Source organism: Scyliorhinus torazame, chromosome 3 (genome assembly GCF_047496885.1).
Source record: "Scyliorhinus torazame isolate Kashiwa2021f chromosome 3, sScyTor2.1, whole genome shotgun sequence".
NCBI classification, from domain to species: Eukaryota; Metazoa; Chordata; class Chondrichthyes; order Carcharhiniformes; family Scyliorhinidae; genus Scyliorhinus; species Scyliorhinus torazame.
Genome location: NC_092709.1, coordinates 94,389,935 through 94,409,678, shown reverse-complemented (window position 1 = coordinate 94,409,678; position 19,744 = coordinate 94,389,935). Strand labels below are relative to the sequence as shown.

At 42.0% G+C, this 19,744-nt stretch overlaps 1 protein-coding gene across 5 annotated transcripts in view; it reads right to left on the bottom strand.

Annotated features, from left to right (window-relative positions):
• The window catches only part of LOC140408582 (protein transport protein Sec24B-like), a 148,466-nt gene that overhangs the window by 120,315 nt on the left and 8,407 nt on the right, over positions 1-19,744 (bottom strand). For all 5 annotated transcript variants that reach the window (XM_072495992.1, XM_072495996.1, XM_072495995.1 and 2 more), the window contains exons 3-4: positions 15,959-16,681; positions 12,747-12,917 (exon numbers count right to left, since the gene is read on the bottom strand). In XM_072495992.1, the coding sequence (XP_072352093.1) occupies positions 12,747-12,917; positions 15,959-16,658 (871 nt within the window). In that variant the 5' untranslated portion in view covers positions 16,659-16,681. The remainder of the gene's footprint in view (positions 1-12,746; positions 12,918-15,958; positions 16,682-19,744) is intronic.

The following is a 19,744-nucleotide window of genomic DNA, read 5'->3' as shown; positions in this document are numbered from 1 at the left end:
CTGAATTTATGTGGCTATTATTGGGCAGCCAATGTGGCGATGATCCGTAAGTGGGTAATGGAGGGAGAGGGGCCGGCGTGGAAGAGGCTAGAGATGGCGTCCTGTGTGGGCACGAGCCTGAGGGCACTCGCCGACAAGGTACACCACGACTCCAGTGGTGGCGGCGACGCTGAAGATCTGGAGGCAGTGGAGGCGACACAGGGGTGAGGTGGGAGCCTCGGTTTGGTCCCCGATTCGGGAGAACCATTGGTTCATCCCGGGAAGGATGGATGGGGGGTTTCGGAGCTGGCACAGGCAGGGATTAGAAGAATGGGGGACCTGTTCATCGATGGGACGTTTGCGAGCCTAGGGGCGCTGGAGGAGAATTTTGGGCTACCCCCGGGAAACGCTTTCAGGTACATGCAAGTGAGGGCGTTTGTGAGGCGGCAGGCGAGGGAATTCCCGCTGCTTTTGGCATGTGGGATTCAGGACAGGGTGATCTCGGGTGTATGGGATGGAGAAGGCAAGGTTTCGGCGATTTACCAGGAGCTTCAAAAAAAGGAGGAGGCCTCGGTGGAGGAGTTAAAGGGCAAGTGGGAGGAGGAGCTTGGGGAGGAGATAGATGAGGGTCTGTGGGTTGATGCCCTGAGTAGGGTTAATTCTTCCTCCTCTTGCGCTAGGCTCAGCCTAATACAGTTCAAAGTTACACACAGAGCGCATATGACAGGGGCGAGGTTGAGTAGGCTCTTTGGGGTGGAGGACGATGTTGGAGGTGCTCTGGGAGCCCGGCAAACCACGTCCATATATTCTGGTCGTGCCCAGCGCTGGATGGGTTTTGGAGGGGTTTTGCGAGGACTATGTCCAAGGTGGTGAACGCCCGGGTCAAGCCGAGCTGGGGATTAGCATTATTTGGGGTATCGGACGAGCCGGGAGTGCAGGAGGCGAAAGAGGCCGGTATTCTGGCCTTTGCGGAGGATTTTGCTACTGTGGAAAGATGTGAAGCCCCCTAGTGTGGAAGCTTGGATCAATGACGTGGCAGGGTTCATCAAGCTGGAGAGGATAAAGTTTGCCTTGTGAGGGTCTGTGCAGGGGTTTCTCAGGCGGTGGCAACCGTTCTTTGACTATCTCGCGGAGCGTTAGAAGGAGGTCAGCAGCAGCAGCAGCCCAGGGGCTGGGAGGGGGGGGGGGGGGGGGGGGGGGTTCTTTTAAGGTGGCGTTTGGGGTCAGGTGGGGGGTTTCCCCATTTGTGTTGTTTACTGTTATATGGGGGGTAATTGTATATGGGGGAAATCCAATGTATAATTTCTGCTTGATGTGTTCTTGTTTGTTTCTTCTTGTTGGGGGGGGGGGGGGGGGGGGGGGGTTGTTGAAAATTTGAATAAATATTTTTTTTTTTTTTTTAAATAATGCCCAATTCTCATCCTGCCCAATATGACCAGCAATGTACAACCGCCTAACTTCTCCAACTTTTGAGGATATTACCTCGGAATATATTTTGCTGTCAAAAGGCGCGACATTTCAAGTCATATCTGGCACAAACAGATTATCAATCATGCTTTTCAGCAAATATAAGGGACTATGCAGAACACAATATTTGAGCCCACAGTATTATTATTCAATATTATAAACACAAACCATTAAAACTACAATAAATCCAAGGACAAAGAACTATTATAATGAATAGGATAACTGGTACGGATGGAAACTCCAAACTTGCTTTACAAACAATATATTCACTCTAGTAGAAGATGTTGTCCTAGCTGCTGCTAAATTCCCCTCGGATCAATCCACAAGGGAAAAATAAGGAAAATAAGACCATAAGAAATAGGAACAGAAATAGGACATTCGGTCCCTCGAGCCTGCTCCGCCATTCAATAGGATCATGGTTGATTCCTTACGTCCGCTTTCCTACTCTGTCCCCATAACTCTCAATTCCCTTATTGATCAAGAATCTACCTAACTCAGCCTTAAATACACACAAGGACTCTGCCCCACAGCTCTCTGTGGCAAGGAGTACCAAAGACTCAACCCTCAGAGAAGAAATTCCTCCTGTTCCTAGTCCTGAATTGGCACCCCTTTTTCTGGGACTATGCCCCCTGGTCCTAGGCTGTCCCATGAGAGAAACATCCTCTCAGCATTTACTCAGTCAAGCCCCTTAAGAATCCTATATGTTTCAATGAGATTGTCCCTCATTCTTCTAAATTCCAATGAATAGAATCTCAACCTGTTTAAACTTTGCCCATAAGCAATCCCTGCATTCCGGGGATCATCCTCGTAAACCTCTGAACCACCTACATGAAATTATACCTTTCCTTAAATAAGGGGACCGAAACTGCTCTCAGTGCTCGAGATGCGGTCTCACAAGTACCGTATACAGTTGCAGTAAGACTTCTGTACGCTTATACTCCAACCCCCTTGAAATAAGGGCCAACATTCCTTTAGCCTTCCTGATTACTTGCTACACTTATGAGTTAGCTTTCTATGTTTCATGCACAAGTACCCCAAATCCCTTTGTGTTGCAGTTTTTCTCCACTTAAATAATACTCTGCTGTTTTGTTCTCCCTTCTAAAATGAACAACTTCACATTTTCCCCGATTCCCACAAAATAAATTATTTGACAATGTGCACAAGAAGAATCATTCAACTTCCAAAAGGAAAGTGCACTTAATTTGGAAGTCACACAGGTAGCTCCAATTCAACATCTGAAACATTGAAAGAAATGGTGTACTTGTAATTTTTCCCCATGATAATCTAACGCTCACCCAGTATGTTGATATATTACAATGACAGTATTTTTTGTTTAGTACATCAGTTCTACTCCTTAACTTATCATGCAGAAAGTCTTCACCACATGCAGGATTGCCCAATCAAGAATATTTCTATTTCCAATTAAAAAGGTTAAGTGTCCCTCTCTGGAAATGAGTAATTATGGTTAGACTTCAGGCAACCAAAGTGGTTAATAACAACATTGGATCCAGTGTGGCATTATACAGAAGTTTACAATCACCTTTCCGAAGTTAGAACAGTGCATTGCCCATAAAGAAACTACTGCATGATGAATGCAGAAGGTAAAGTGATGCCAACTCACAATCTGCCCCTATCATGCCGTATAATTTACATCAGATATTTCGGAAAAATGTTCTATTAACTAATTACATTTCTATGTTTGAGAATTTTTCTCTCAATGAGGTCTGGTAACTCTATAGATTTACACAGTTCATTGGTTCCATAATACAAAGACATATGAAATGCGTGTAGTGAACCAACAAATGAAAGTGGTCACAAAACACATTAACCACAGACGTCCACAACCGTTGGAAATTGAAATTGTGTGTCAATTATCTTTTCTTCAGAGTAACAAGGAATTTGAATAATAAGCTACTATTTTAATTTTTAGCCTGTTGTTTTGCTGAATATTTTACTTTAACAAAAAACGCTCACGGCAACTTCAGGAATTGATTTTAAAGGGCTGTGTGATCACTGTAGCATCCTAGATAAACTGCCAGATTTCTAATGATTGATTCAACTTCGTCACACCAATCGGTTAATTAACTCCCAAGATAATCTTTCTCAAAGAGGACAAAAGTACTCACTGTAGAAACAAATTGTTCGCCACCATTCCTGCCACAAAATAACAAAGGAATAAAAATCTGATATTTGCTAACATGGGCTAATTTCAACTACATTGATTTTATGCATTATGAAAATAAGAACTGACTTTTACAATGTATTAATTAAAAACAACATATAGTCAACAGACTGGCCCCAATTTTAGTTCTGCAACTCACTGGGTGTCATTGGGTAAGCGGGTAAAATAGTGCTCAGGAAATCCAGAAATGAATGCAGCACATCTGGCAATAACTTTTTAACTCAGCCCTTCATTACAATTTTACTTCCGATTTCCCGTCCAATCGGTTGCAACAAATGTAATGTCAGCCCACATGGCATAACCTCAACTCCAGTATTTATGGAGTCACTCCATACGTGCAGTTTGAGGGAATTTAAAGTTGGGAATCAAAGAGAAGAATGTACAACAATGGCGAGAGCCAGATCAACGTTATACCTCATTTCAGTGACATCTGTTTGGGTGTGGTGCTGATGGCTATGAGGAGTCAGGAGAGATATACTCTATCGACCTACAAATGGGAAGGAGAATTCGGCAATGAAGAGCAATAAGGGGTGGCTGAAGGTAGTCAGCAGCAGCAGGGGTATGGTAACACGCTGCTGGATTCAGTGTAAAAAGCTCTTTAATGTCCTAACCAGGTCAGGAAACAGGAGGTCAATATATCCACATGACCCCACCTCCTCATTTTGTTTAGTCAGGTCTACTTGAACACATTACTCCTCACACCCACTTACCTTCCTGGTTTACCCCTTCTTCTCTTTGTGTACTCTCTCACATCTTCATTTGTGCGTCCACTACTTGCACTCACCCTCAGCCATATGCAAAGCCATGCCACTGCCTTAGTCACCCTCCATCTATTGGATGAACACTTGCCATTATGTTCTAGCAAAGGTCTATTCTTTCCCTCACTGAAAGAGGAAAGAGTTCAGACCACCAAGAAGTTAACTGAAATGGATCCTCCAAACATCTTGCAGCTGACAAACACAGAGAAGGATGTAGCAGAGATTAATGGAATCTTGGTTTTCCTTGCTGTTGGAGGTGTGGACTCTGAACCACCTGGTTTCACATATAAAACACAATGACCGACATGCCATGCAGCATTCAGTCACTTTGACTTGATTTCAATAACACAAGTTAACCACGGAGCAGTAGCAAAAAACGATTAGGGCTTTGTAGCTGCACATAGGTGTCTGATAAAATGTTGCGCTGATAAGTGTATTACTTATTCAGATCGCATAAGTATCAAATCATTTCATCATATTGTCGCCTTGCCAATCTTAGCTAGTTTATGGGTTACTGGATGAGTAAATAAAGGAGAAAGTGTTTCCAGTGGCAGAAGAGCCAGCAAAACAACTAGAGGTGACAAGAGGATTTAAATTGCTGTGTTGTTTTGATTTATATGCACGGCCTGAAAGGGTGGTGGAAGCAAATTCAATAGTAACTTCCAAATGGGAATTAGATGAATATTTAAAGGGGGAAAAAAATTACAGCGTATGGTAACAGAGGTTTTGGGGATTAATTGACTAGCTCATTCAAGAGGCAGCACAGGAGGGATGGGCCAAATGGTCTCCTACTGTGTTATGTCATTCTATGTACAAGATTGCCCATGTACTAAAACAGCATTTTTGTAACCAGAAGTAAAACTAAAAGCTATTTTTAATCCATATTTTCATTTCCATAACATTGTATAAAAATGAATACTTTATTATATTTGAACTGTAAAATCCATCCAACATCTAAAGAATTCTAGTTCACAAGTACAATATTAGCTAATAAATGTTATGACTCATGCATAGCAGTAAAGAAAATTACATATACTTGTAAAAAAGTGAAATCTAAACAACCTGCACTCTTGCAGAGAAAATAAAATTGCTGCACGCTTAAGAGCGCCTTAAAGTACAGAGGAAAACTTTGGAGATCAAATAGAAGGGTGGGGTGGGGTAAAGGAGTCAATAAAAGATTGATAGCGGGGTAGTAGGAATAACATTCAAATAGAAATGTTTTTAGAAAGCAAGGCAGAAGTGGCAAGGCGGAGAGATGCAAAGAAAGAGCTGCAAATGGGTAATTTTGTAGAGACTAAATGTGGCCACTGACAGCAAAATGCAGGGAACGATGAAGGAGCGGCAAATGGGAGTTGGAGAAGCAGGAGGTATATGTGGGCATGCAAGACTGGATCAAACTGTCAAGTTACGGTGAGCTGAGATTTTACAGCAAGGAAATGAAGCATGCAGTTTATTCGCTAGTGCAGCAGGTAATAATGGAGTGGAGTGAAGAGATTGTGAGAATAAGGAGGGAGTGCAAAGCATTCAGAATGAGTTACGGAAGTTAGAGTCTGAAAAGATATAAACAAAGCTGAGTCTTGAGCTAATAAAGGCATAATGAAATATATACAGTCCAGTAAAGCAGCCTTTCGATCAAAATTAATTATAGAGACGGAACAGTATCCATTAAACATAATGCTGTGATATGCTGGTCATTCTGCAAGGCTGATGGCTCAGATTTATACTTATTTACACTCGTGATACAAATCAAATTTTAAACGGCAATGCAAATCTGGTGAATTACGTCACTCCTTAATCCATAGAATCCCTACAGTGCAGGAGGCCATTCAGCCCATCGAGTCTGCACTGATCCTCCGAAAGAGCATCCTACTTAGGCCCACCCCCCTGCCCTATCCCTCTAATCCTACCTAACCTGCACTCCTTTGGTCACTAAGGGGGAATTTATCACGATCAATCCACCTAGCCGACATATCTTTGGACTGTGATGTGGAGATGCCGGCGTTGGACTGGGGTGAGCACAGTACGAAGTCTTACAACACCAGGTTAAAGTCCAACAGGTTTATTTCGATGTCACTAGCTTTCGGAGCGCTGCTCCTTCCTCAGGTGAATGAAGAGGTCTGTTCCAGAAACACATATATAGGCAGATTCAAAGATGCCAAACAATGCTTGGAATGCGAGCATTAGCAGGTGATTAAATCTTTACAGATCCAGAGATGGGGTAACCCCAGGTTAAAGAGGTGTGAATTGTATCAAGCCAGGACAGTTGGTAGGATTTTGCAGGCCAGATGGTGGGGGATGAATGTAATGCGACATGAATCCCAGGTCCTGGTTGAGGCCGCACTCATGTGTGCGGAACTTGGCTATAAGTTTCTGCTCGGCGATTCTGCGTCGTCGCGCGTCCATCTGGCCTGCAAAACCACCACTGGAGAACCACCATCTGGCCTGCAAAATCCTACCAACTGTCCTGGCTTGATACAATTCACACCTCTTTAATCTGGGGTTACCCCATCTCTGGATCTGTAAAGATTTAATCACCTGCTAATGCTCGCATTCCAAGCATTGTTTGGCATCTTTGAATCTGTCTATATATGTGTTTCTGGAACATACCTCTTCATTCACCTGAGGAAGGAGCAGCGCTCCGAAAGCTAGTGACATCGAAACAAACCTGTTGGACTGTGAGGCAGCAATGCTAACCACTGCGCCATGTATCGTTATCCTGTACAGATGAAACTCCTACTTGCAAGAAAGACATTGCAGGGTGTTTCGCAGCGCCAGAGGCGGCCAGCGGCGGGACCAGCCGAACCCACCACCATCAATGGTATTTCCCATTTAATTCACCTCACACTGCTGGGAAACTTATGGTGGAGATGCGTCCTCGACAGGACCAGAAAATCCCGGTGTAGGCTAACAGCCAGAAGATCTCGCCGACAATGCTTTCCTTCAAGTTTAAGACAAGAAAAAGACTCACAATCCCAAATTCCACAAAAGAAAGCCCACAATATACTGATGGAAATTGACACACATTTAACCTTCCTGAAAGCAGCAACAAAGCCAAAACCATAGGGACAGTCAGAGTAGTTTCACTGACAATTAGACCACCTCTATTCCTTTATATCGACAATGTCGCAGCTCAGCTTACACTAACAAATATGGTGTTTCTCCGATAATGGGGAGATTGGCCCGGGAGAAGAAAAAGAGGAGTTAAAAAAAAAAAATCACATAATTTTGCAAATCCAATGGTAACTGCACTTAGTCAAGCAAAAGAATATCCTGGAAAAATGTATTAATTTCACTTCCAATTTCCACCCCTCTATCACCTTCACATGGTCCATATTTCAATTTCTGGGGTTAGACTGTCCGCTAATATCCATTACAAACCCACCAACTCCCACAGCTACCTCGACCACAGCTCTTCACATCCCACATCCTGGAAGAACTCCATCCCATTCTCCCAGTTCCTTTGCATCTGTTCAGATGATGCCAGTTTCCAAAACGGTGCTGCTGACATGTCTTCCTTCTTCCTTATTTGTAGTTTCCCACCCACTGTGGTCGACAGGGCTCTCAACCATGTTCGATCCATTTGCTGCATCTCTGCCCTCACCCACTCTCTGCCCTTCCAGAACCAGGATAGGTTCCCCCTTATCCTCGCTTTTCACCCCACCAGCATCCGCATTCAAAGAATCATCCTCCACAAACTCCAGCATGGTTCCACCACCAAACACATCTTCCCCTCACTTCCCCGGTCAGCATTTCGCAGGGACCATTCCCTCCAGGATACCCTGGTCCATTCCTCATCATTCTTCACCCTCTTTCCACAGCACCTCCCATGCAATTGCAGACAGTGCCTGCTCACCATCCAAGGGTCTAAACAGTCTTTTCAAGTGAGGCAGCACTTCACATGCACCTCCTTCAATCTAGTCTATTGCATTTGCTGCCCAATGCGGTCTACTATATATTGAAGAGGGTAAACGCAGACTGAGTGACTGCTTTGCAGAACACCTCCCATCCGTCCACAGCAGGATCCAGACCCTCCTGTCACTTGCCATTTCAACTCACTATCCTGCTCCCACGTCCACTCGTCCACCCTTAGCTTGTTGCAATGTTCCATTGAAGCCCAGCGCAAACTGGAGAAACAGCACCTCATTTTCCGATTCAGCACGGTACAGCCTTCCGGACTTAATATTGAGTTCAACAACTTCAGACTGTGAATTCTCTCCTCCACCGTCACCCGATTTTTATTTCTATCACTTTATTTTCATTTCTTCCATTGATCTGTTTTCCCTCATCATTGTTCCCCCTCCCTCCACAACTGTTCCTAGTTGCCCTTTGACACATTGCTCACTTTTGTTCTGCCATTCACACATTCTAATCTGTTTATGCACCACTATTTGCACCCTTCCTAGCCTTAATCACCCACATTTACATTCCTGTTGTCTTTCTGTCCTCGACATCTTCACCTATCACTGGCCCCCAATCCAGCCCCACTGATCCACCCCTCAACTACAATATAAACCTGACCCTATTTCCAGTTCTCTCCAGCTTTGATAAAGAGTCATTCAGACTCAAAACATTAGCTCCCTTCTCCCTCCACAGATGCTGTCAGACCTGCTGAGATTGCCCAGTATTTTCTGTTTTTGTTTCAGATTCCAGCATCTGCTGTAAATTGCTTTTATATTATGCTGTTGTAGAAGATACATTTCTTACATAATTTCTAATTGTGTGAGGAGAGAGGATTTATTTTTTCAGCCCATTGTCAGAAAATGACTTTTCATGGCAATTTCACGATTTTAATATTCCAATTCTCCCGGGTAGAGAAGGGAATTAAAAAACATTAAAAGAGCGGAGAAACCAATTTAACAGTTACACAAAACTTACAATCACAATCCTCCTCCAAGGAGAAAGTGAATGTTTGTTTCATGGCAAACAGATCAATACCCAAAACCAACATTAGATGAGTTTAATACTGTTTTCAACGCCATAAAAAAAAGGACCAATATCGAACAGTCACAAAACTGTCAATAATTAACATTTAATTCTATCTTAAAACATACATATGTTTGCATTTACTGATGTTAAATTTTTTAATTTAGCTATGGAATACATTACCAAATGAAAGCCTGGGAAAACTGGCCTCGTTAGGTTGAATACAGTGGTATACAGTGGCGAGAATTGAAAGAACTCAGATTAAATCCCTGGGGCTGTAAACAAGAAACATCGAGGGATGGCTAACCACTATTCCCTAGCAATAGGCTCCCAATGGAGAATTGTCTCTTCACTGCCCTGCTCCAATACATTTTAGAACAATTCCCAAAACAGAGCTCGGTTGGTTCTCTTTATTAATTTGAGCAAATAAATTTTAAAACATTATTGCTGACAAGTGGTCCCAAAGAAAAGCACATAGCTTGAAAAGAGACCATCTGTTGAGAGTCTCTCTTAGCGGTTTAGAACATGAAACAACCACAAATTGTTGATTAGCTATATTCTCCAAGAGATTATACAGATCATGGGAATTCCCAGCCACAATGAAAACAAAAATTACAATTCAGAAAAACTTTGAAGTAATAGACTTTGCAGTCCATAGTTAAAACTCTAGCTGGTTTAACAAAACATAAACAGATTTTATACGGTTATGTTACTGAGCAACCCACATCAGGCAAATACAATAGTTTTCTCCTCTTCAATTTAAAACAAAAATAGCTCAATTTTGGATTGTAGGCACGAGTAGGTAGAGTATGCAGATCATCAGTATAACCTAATTCAGCAAATGATGCAATTACACTCCATTGAATATATGAACTACACACAGCAGCAGAGGCACTCCCACAAAGCGATTGCAGCTGATCACACTCATTCCTTCTTGAAATTTCAAAAATCATCTGTTTAGATCTTACCAGTGTACAAGCGGTGAAGCTCGGAACTACATGATTTTTATAAGAGTACAAAACTCGGATTCAAAACTGACCCTCCAGGTGGGTTCCCCCCATCCCAACTTTCTTCCCACAGAACACACCTACCTCTCCATCGCTCACACACCTGCTTCCTGGTTTCATCTAAAAATATGAATTAATAAACCATCACCTGGGTGTGTTGGAAAATTATTCCATCTCCCCTCCCACTTTCCTTCCCCTGACGTGTTTAAAAAGCAATGGGCCAATCCAAATCAAAATAAAAATATTGCTCTTAAAAACAAAGGCAACAAATGTAGCCTTGAAAGAGAAAACATGGTATTAATGACCTAACAATACAATAGGGAGGAAGGGTACGTGTTGGTGACAAAATATTTAAGGAAAATTAAATGCCAATCACCCCCCCCCCCCCCCCCCCCCCCCTCCTCCCAACACCAGTTGGTCTGGATTTAATGTGTGTCAAACTATTTGCCTATCTGCTTGCACTCTTGAAACATATGATGCCCTTTCAGTAAAAGTAAAGTTACTGGAAAAAGAAATACTGAAAAGAATGGGAGTTGTCTCCAAGGTGAAATACTAACGTGATAATGTGTTCTATTATCTTGTATGACTTAATTTTTTAAGAACAATGAACTGTTTAGATACTGTCTGATGAAGCAATACGGTGAAGTAATTCTGCATTTGGATAGAAAGGATAATGTTAAATAGAAAGCAGCAACTCTAAGTTGCTTGCGCTGCAGACAACTTGGCAGTTAGAAACTTCAGTGTCAGACTCTGAAGCCTATTTCAGCATATGACAATGACCAGGAGGGGATGAAATAGTGCCAAAGGTGCAGGATTTGGCAGGGATCAAAGATGATGGTTTCAACCTTCCCAAAGTTTAGCTGGAGGAAACGGTGACTCAGCCAAGATAGGTGTCAGGTAAACAGAAAACAACATAGACACTATGGATAGGTCAACTGCGACTGGGTCAAGGGAAGTGCTGGAGAGGTAGGGCTGCATGTCGCCAGCATACATATAAACCCTGACCCATGTCTTTGGATAGGAGGTGCAGAGAGCAGTAAAATAAGCTATTGTTGAAAGTACTCTAGCTAAAATTGGATAGTTAAAGAGTTAAATCACTTAGTTTGACAATGGAGGAGAAATATTGATAGGGGATGGGCAGCCCAACATATCAAAGGCTGTAGAAAGGCCAGGAAAGGCAAAGTAAAATAATGCAACATGGTCAAAATCACAGAGAGTGCTATTTGTGACTTTAATTAGGCTTGTTTCAGGTGCTATGGCAGGGTCGGAAAGTTAATTTGAGTGATTCAAACATAGTTAAAGCAAAGATAGACACCCATTTAAAAAGTAACAATACATTTCAGCACTTGGTGGAAAAAAAGGTTGGGGATGGGGTGGTTCTTTACACAGGAGTTAAGAATGGCTTTTTTACAAGCAGAAAGAGTGTCAAAAGCTGAACCGAAAAAGGGACAGTACCTCAAGAGGAAACTAATTACAATATTAGGTAGCATTAGAGGAAGGAAAGAAAGTTTAGTGAGAATGGAGTCAAGGGAACGGACAAAATAAATTCAAAGAAAGCACGAGAAGAGATGGGGGAGAAACGTGACCAAGTAGAGGTGAGGGAACGAGACGGATAGCTGAACAGATAGTTTCAACCTTCATAATAAAGGGCCTGTGAACATGTTGGCGCTGAGGGTGTTGGCGATAGGAGGGGTCGAAGGAAATGGTTTAATGTAGAGAAAAAAATAGCCAGTGGTTATATTTCTTCTCCAAGATTATCCTAGAGTAATGGGTAATATTTACGTCGAAAGTGCTTCATATAGTCCAATGGTGAGCCAGTTATGCTCAGGTTTGGTGAGAATCAAGTTGAAGAGGTGAATCCAAGAGTGATATCAAACTGGGAAAGTGAAAGGGTTTTTATTGGCAACAAGGACAAAGGTAGAGTCAAGGAATGGTTGACAGCTGCAGATGTTTCCTGATGAATGGAGGAGCTGAGTGTTACAGATTTTCTCTTAGTTGGACAACAGCAAACCATCAAGGCTTCTTCACCACCTCAAAAAGCGAGGGCAGCAGATCCATGGGATACTACCTCCAATTTCCCCTCCAAGCCACAAACCATCCTGACTTAGAACTACATCCCCATTCCTTCACATTCACTAGGTCAAAAACCTGGAACTCCTTCCTAACATCATTGTAAGCATACCTAAACCACATGGACTGTAGCAGTTCAAGAAGGTAATTCAACATTGTCACCATCGCATCAGCTATCCACAGGCATCTCTCTGCCTGCCTCTTGGATCTATTGATCACCTTAAATAAATTAATTCTAGTAAATTAGTTATCTTAATCATGGACTATAAGAACAGCATAAATTGATCACCTTTAACGGGTTTTGGGGCGAAGGGTGGGGAGATTTCCGAGAAGTAAAATTCACAATAGAGCAGTATTTACCTTCCTGTGCCTCTGAAGCAGGTGCTGGTGATGCAGAGGCCGATACTGGTGGATCAGCTAATGGTGGGGGCCGTCTTGCAAGAGGTGCTCCAACAACTGGAAACGTTGCTACTTTTGATCTGTCAGGTAGGTAACTTTGGTTGATATTATGCGGCATTGAAAGGGGTGGACCTAAAGGCAGAACAGAGCTTGACTGCAAACAATTTGCATAACTTGACTGTACACATTAAATACATGATAATAAATATCCAAATAGAAATTCCTGTAGGCCACTGATCACAGGAACAAGCAAAGAATGGCCTCAACTTCTAATATGGCACGACTGCACATCTCCCTACACTCTCAGCCCTTGCGGGATTTGGCTCATTTCAATATTAATGGTGGTTATTTGGGTTGGATGGGGATGGTTGGGGAGAGGGAGCAGTAAAAAATTGCTCCGGCCTTACTGAAGCAGAGCAGAGTGCCAGAGCAAGTTCTTTAAAATGTGTGGGTTTTTTTTTTAAATACGGTCATTCAAGCCTGTCACATTGCTCAGTGCAAGTAATTGCTCTCAATTACTGTAAAGTACGAACATACTTAAAATAGAAAAATAACAAAAGAGCAGCAGGTCGATCAAATCTGCTCCATAGTCTCACAGCAATTAAGCCTCGGGACCCTTCCACCCCACACCTACCTACCGGCAGCCATGTGATCTCCTGTAAGGCAAATACAAGTAGAATTTAAAAACTAGGCCCATTCAAGGGCGACAGGCAATTCTGGAAAATTCAGGAGGTGATGAAAATGAGATCTCGGAGACTACAGACTGCATGAGGAATATCATCCAACATACCCCATAACATCAAGCCGCAGTGAGATCAGTCTCAGCTGGGAAATTCTCCACCTCACTTTTGAACAAATGCAGACCAACAATAACCATGTGAGCTGACAAGGTGTTCCAGAGGTTCCAGACCCTTTCCAAAAAGAAAGCCCTGCTCACACCAATCTAGTCCTATTCTTATGTAACTGATGCACGTCCACTGGTTCTCCTCAACTAATCTAATTTCAATAGTCTATCCACACATACAGTTCTAGTCCTATTATTTATAAATAAGAGCAGTTCATTACCTAATTAAAATATTGAATGTGACAATTAATGATTTTACATTAATTGCAGAAGTTACATAATAAAAACACTGGATCACCAATCTTTCATGCTTTCTTTCCTCAAACTGCAGCTTACTTTTGTGTTGTCAAAGTAAAAATATGAAATTATTTTGGTTTAATCATATAGTAACTCCTCTGATGCCTATCCATTTCAGATGCCTGCTTCCCAGATAGCTGTGAACAATGTAGGAGCAGGTGATAAGAAAACAAAGAATGGAGGGTGTCAAGTCAGGGAGCAATAACGCTTGCCACTTGATAAGGGAAGACCATTTGGTTTCTTGAACATCCTCTGCCATTCAAAAAGACCATGGCAGATTTGATTTCTGGCCTTAACTCTACTTTCCTGCCTGCCCCTCCACAACCCTCGACTCCCTTATAGATCAAACATCCATCTAACTTAGCCTTCAAATTATTCAATGCCCAGCCTCCAAGGTCCACTGGGTAAGCGAATTCCAAAGATTAACAGAGAAATTCCCCCTCGACTGTATCAAATGGGAGACTCTTTATTTATTTTTTTAAAAAATGTGCCCCCCTTGTTATAAATTCCTCTCAGCATCTTTCCTGTCAAGCACCCTCAGAATCTTACCCGTTTCTGTAAGATCACCTCCAATTCTTTTGAACTCCAACCTTCCCCCATTACACAACCCTTCATCCCAGGAATCAAACTGGTCAACTTTCTTTGAACTGCTTCTAATGCAAGTATATCCTTTTTTAAATAAGGAGAGCAAAACCAAATCAGTCTCACCTGTGAAGTTGTACCAAGATTTCCCTACTTTTAAAATCCATCCCCCCTTTCATTAAAAGCCAACATTCCATTTGCCTTCCCAATTACTTGCTGTACCTGCATACTAACATTTTGTGTTCATGTACAAGGACAGCCAAGTCCCTTTTTACCATAGCATTCTGCAGTCTCTTTCCATTTAAATAATATTCTGCTTTTCTACTCATCCTGCCAAAGAGGACAAAGTCATATTTTCCCATGTTATAATCTGGCTATTTGTAAATGTAATCTATTTTCATCTTGCCCATCTATATCACTTTGCAGACCCAGTATCCTCCTTGCAACTAGCTTTTCTATCTATCTTCATATCTTCAGCAAATGTGACGACAAACCAGTCAGCCCATTCATCCAAATCATTAACATTGTTGAGACCCCGCACTGAATCCCTATGGCAATTCACTAGTTGCACCTTGGCAACCAGAAAATTTGACAGTTTTCTATTAGTCGATCCTCTAGCTTTGCTAATATATCACTCTCAGCACCACAAGCTCTTATCTTGTGTAGTATCCCTTTATGTTGCACCTTATCGAATGCCTTTTGGAAATCCAAATACATGGATCTACTGGTTTCACTTTTTCTACCCTGCTTGCTATATCATCAAAAAAACTCTAAGAATTGATAAACATGAATTTTCTTTCATAAAACTATGTTAACTCTGCCTGGCTGTATTATGATTTTTTAAATGTCCTACTACTACTTCCTTAATAATGGATTCCAGTATTGTCCCAATTAAAGATGTTACTGCTATGTAACTGGCCTGTAGTGTCCTGCTTTCTGTCTCCCTTGATGCTGGGTGGGTGTCATTCCCGGTTAGGATGCCAGATACAAAGGTGCCAAGTAGCGTTGGCTGGATCAGAGGGGCTGGATGTGGCAGGGCACAGCAAAAAAAAAGTAGAAGATAGTCCTGTCATTAATTTCATACTGGAGTGCATCGTACTAGATTTTGCAAAGTAATGTGAGTTTTTTTTTTAATACAACTTAGTCCAAAGTTGCTCTGGTTTAACAGGATATAAATCCGTACCACAGTAATTACTGGGAACAACTTAAAAAAAAACACATGTAAATTGTCTGAAAAATGGTACACGCATCAGTTTTAAACTCTAATGTTCGTAGGAAACGCTTGAGTGCAAAGGAATTCCTGTAACGTTTAGGGTCTTTTGATACATTCATCAACAAAGGTTAAAAATTCAGTTTACACATAGCGCTGCTGTTTATAATCAAAACAAAAATGCATCATGTATTTGTCATTCCCTCCCCTGGAAAGAAAAACCTGGAAAATATCTCCTACCTGCACTAGTTTGGCTATTTGCAGAGGAAGCAGCGGCTGTAGGTTTGGTAATAGGACTGGTTGGTGCTGTTATTGATGCTCCAGGTAAGGGGTGCCATGATGCAGCAGTATTTCCAACAGGATAAGATTGAAAAGATGCTTGGGTGGGTCTCTGTACAGTTTCTGGCAATGGTTTCACATGACTGGGTAAGACACCAACTAAAGGCTGACTGGTAGCAGGATGAACAGTCTGTGAGATTAAAGGAGCATTATAATGGGTGTTGAAAACAGGCATAGTAGGATGGTAAGAGAAGCCAGGATAAGAAGAATGGGGGGGAATACCCTGAGTAGTACTTTGAGAAGGGACATTGTAGGGAACTTGACCTGGATAGTGTCCACCACTTGGAACATAACCACCTTGTGGAGGAGTGCCTACAAACGCAGGATCTAACTGAGGTCTGGCAGTGATCAGGTTAGGACCCAAGGGTAGTGCAGTGTACATCTGACCAGATCCTTGAGGAGTACCCAATGATGTAGGACATAGAGACGGTCTGATGATGTTGTGGACGGGTGGTTGGTAGTTGTTCTGGAAATAGTTAAAGTCGTACTGTCCAGCTGTGGGTGCAAGTGGTGCTTTATTGGGCACTTGCTGGTGACGTTCTGGAGCAGTACTGCTGTTCTGCAGAGGTGCTCCATGTCCAGTAGAGAGGGGTTGCTGCATAGACAACAAATTCTGTGTAGGGCCTGAAAAGAAAAAGAAATGTAACGATAGCAAATACTTACGAAACAATCAATAAGTTAGAAATAGATATGTGAGAAACCAAAGGCATGCATAACTTTGTAAACTGTTTCAATCGAGTGTTATATTTTCACACGGTACAGCTAGTGATGAGTTTTAAAATTGTACTTCCCTTTCTGGGCTTCAGGTACAACTCCTATTCTTTGATGACATATCACCGCATTTCAAACATAATTTGTTTGAAGTCATTTGTCTGCCATCACTCAGTGATAATACACTCAAACACAAAACCTTCTGACTGATCGATCCCGGCTGACACTCTTGTGCAATTGTGAGGAAGTACTGGACTGTTGGAGGTATCATATTTTGGAGGAAATGTTAGACTGAGGCCACATTTGCCCTTTCTGGGGGACATTAAAAATTCCATGGCTTCATTCGATGAAAGGCAGGGAGTTTTCCCCATTATTCTGGCAAAACCTAATCCCTCAACCAACATCATCACAAACAAATTACCTCATTATTATCACGGTGTTCAGTGGAATCTTGCTGTGCACAAATTGGCTGAGACATTACAGCAGTGACTACACTAATAAAGTATTCCATTGGCTGTAAAGTGTTTTGGGATGTCCCGATATTGTGAAATGCAGCTCTTTGCTTTTTCTTTATTTTGACAGTGATAAAAGTCACTGTGTGAATGCAGCTTTTAAAAAAAAAATGTATTTTAAGTTTCCACACGCTGCAACATTTTCTCAAATGCAAAACTGAACTGCAAGAACCTGATGCCAGGAGAGAAAGTTATCTTTAAATGGCAGAACACAGGAGCGGTATATAGTGAACACTAAAACCAACAGGACTGTACTCCATTACTAGGGCGACACCACCTCTTCACTCTAGCACCGACCACTGATTTTAAATAGCTACCTATTAACCTTATAAAATAATTGAATGTTATAAAAATAGCTCTCACTCTATAATCAAAAACAAATTCTGCAGCAGTCTGCCAGAGCAGACAAAGAAGCAGGGCATATCTCTGTCCAGGACATGATCCTAACATAGGTCTTTCTGCAAGCCATACATTCTGCAGTTTGAAGGTGGGATCTCATGCTCCATATCTAAGCAAACTGTCTGAGCAAGGTTAACAAAATGCCCTAACAAGAGATAGGCAGAAGGGTGACCACATTAGTTGGGGTAGCTGGGGAATGGAATGCATAGGGTACCTGTCCCTTGGTAATTGGTCAGCTGAATGGAAGATGTAACTGGATGATTTACTGATATGGAATACCTTCTAGTAATACCTTCTAGACCGGAAAAATAAAGTGTGTAAACAGTTGAGAGTAAAAAGCATGGCAAAGAAGGGAGCACTTTAGGGCTGCCGACTTCAGATTTACACCCTGAACATTCTAAAACCGAGGAAGAGATCATTATGGCAGACAGCCAAGACCAGAACCAGCTTCATGTCTGATTGAGGACCAGTAATCTAGCTGAGAGTATACCACATGTTCGAGCCATGGTAGAATCATTTAAAAGCAAGATGCTGTTCACAAACACCAGAAATTGAAAACTCTGTTTAGGAAGAAGTCAATAAGTCTTGAAACAATTGCTGTTTGATCCATCATGCTGCCAGCTTCTAATAAATTGATATGTTTCTCTTAAAGATTTTTGCAAGCTTTACCCAAGAACGTGTTAAGAAAACCAGCCACTAGCTGAAGCATCAAGACCATGTAAGGGGAAATATGCAAAAATCTCCACACTGCCCTCCCTTCTACACATCCCACTCCCCACCCAGCCTTTTGATATGATCACCTGAAAGTCCAAGAATGACTCACATTGCAAGACACATGTGGCATGGGATTGTGGCACTGGAGTAAGCAAACATGATCTGTTCAAGTAACAAGCAGAAATTCATGGTGAATTTGCATCCTCATCAGCCTAAAGCAGAGGAAGAGATTGTTTGGGAAGGCAATAGAGACCAGGCAATTCCATGTTTCCGATCTGGGATCAATAAACCTTCAACGGTCACAGGATGTATGTCTATTATGTCTGTTCTGCTTATGTGTTGTATCTGAACTGTCGCTTCTCAATAAACCACTTTAAACTAAATCGTGAGAGACTCCAATTCTTCAGTATTTTGTTACCCCCAATCAAATTTTAACCAGGGCAACTTTACTCCTGACTCCAGCCTACCGCTGACTGGAAATTATCATCTTTTTATTTTTAAAAATAAATTTAGAGTACCCAATTCTTTTTTTTTCAATTAAGGGCAATTTAGCGTGGCCAATCCACCTACCCTGCACATCTTTGGGTTGTGGGGGCGAAACTCACGCAAACACGAGGTGAATGCGCAAATTCCACACGGACAGTGACCTGGGGCAGGGATCGAACTCCGGATCCTCAACGGCGTGAATAATAATCTTTATTAGTGTCACATGTAGGCTTACATTAACACTGCAATGAAATGAAGATAGCTCAGCTGGAACGGGGAAGGGCCAGGTTTGAAACCAGAAGAAAGAGATGTCACTTGAACTGCCAGTTTCAAAAGCAGGTTGTACCTGTACCCAAAACATGAATCTGCCTTTTCCTGTTATAAATGCAGACTGATCAGTAGTTTTAATAAAGTTTTATTTTTGGCATGGTCAGAGGCTTCTTTTTGCTTCATTTGTATGTATAGTTGTCAGCTGTTGCTCCAGATTCGCGTGCATGCTCTCACTATAATGTTTTTAAAATCAGTCGAGTTGGATAGTCACAGAGGGAGGGAATTTAAAATCAAAAGTGCATGCTACAACCCCTCTGCCTCATCGTGCTGTGTCTGATGACTCGTAGTCAAAGACTATTTCATCATCCACAAGAGCCGGTTTCAAAAGATACAAAATTCAAACGGTAACCAGTGTGTGTGCATATGCACAAAGTGAAGTGTGTATGAGCAGACAGTTTCAGCATGTACAGCAGCTGGTACTTGGGTTGTTTGTAAAATCTATTTATACCTTAATCCAGGAAGATGATAGTCTTCCTGTAAGTGGAGTTTGCAAGGTTTTACTTTAGGAACCATAATTCAATTTGAAACACATCAG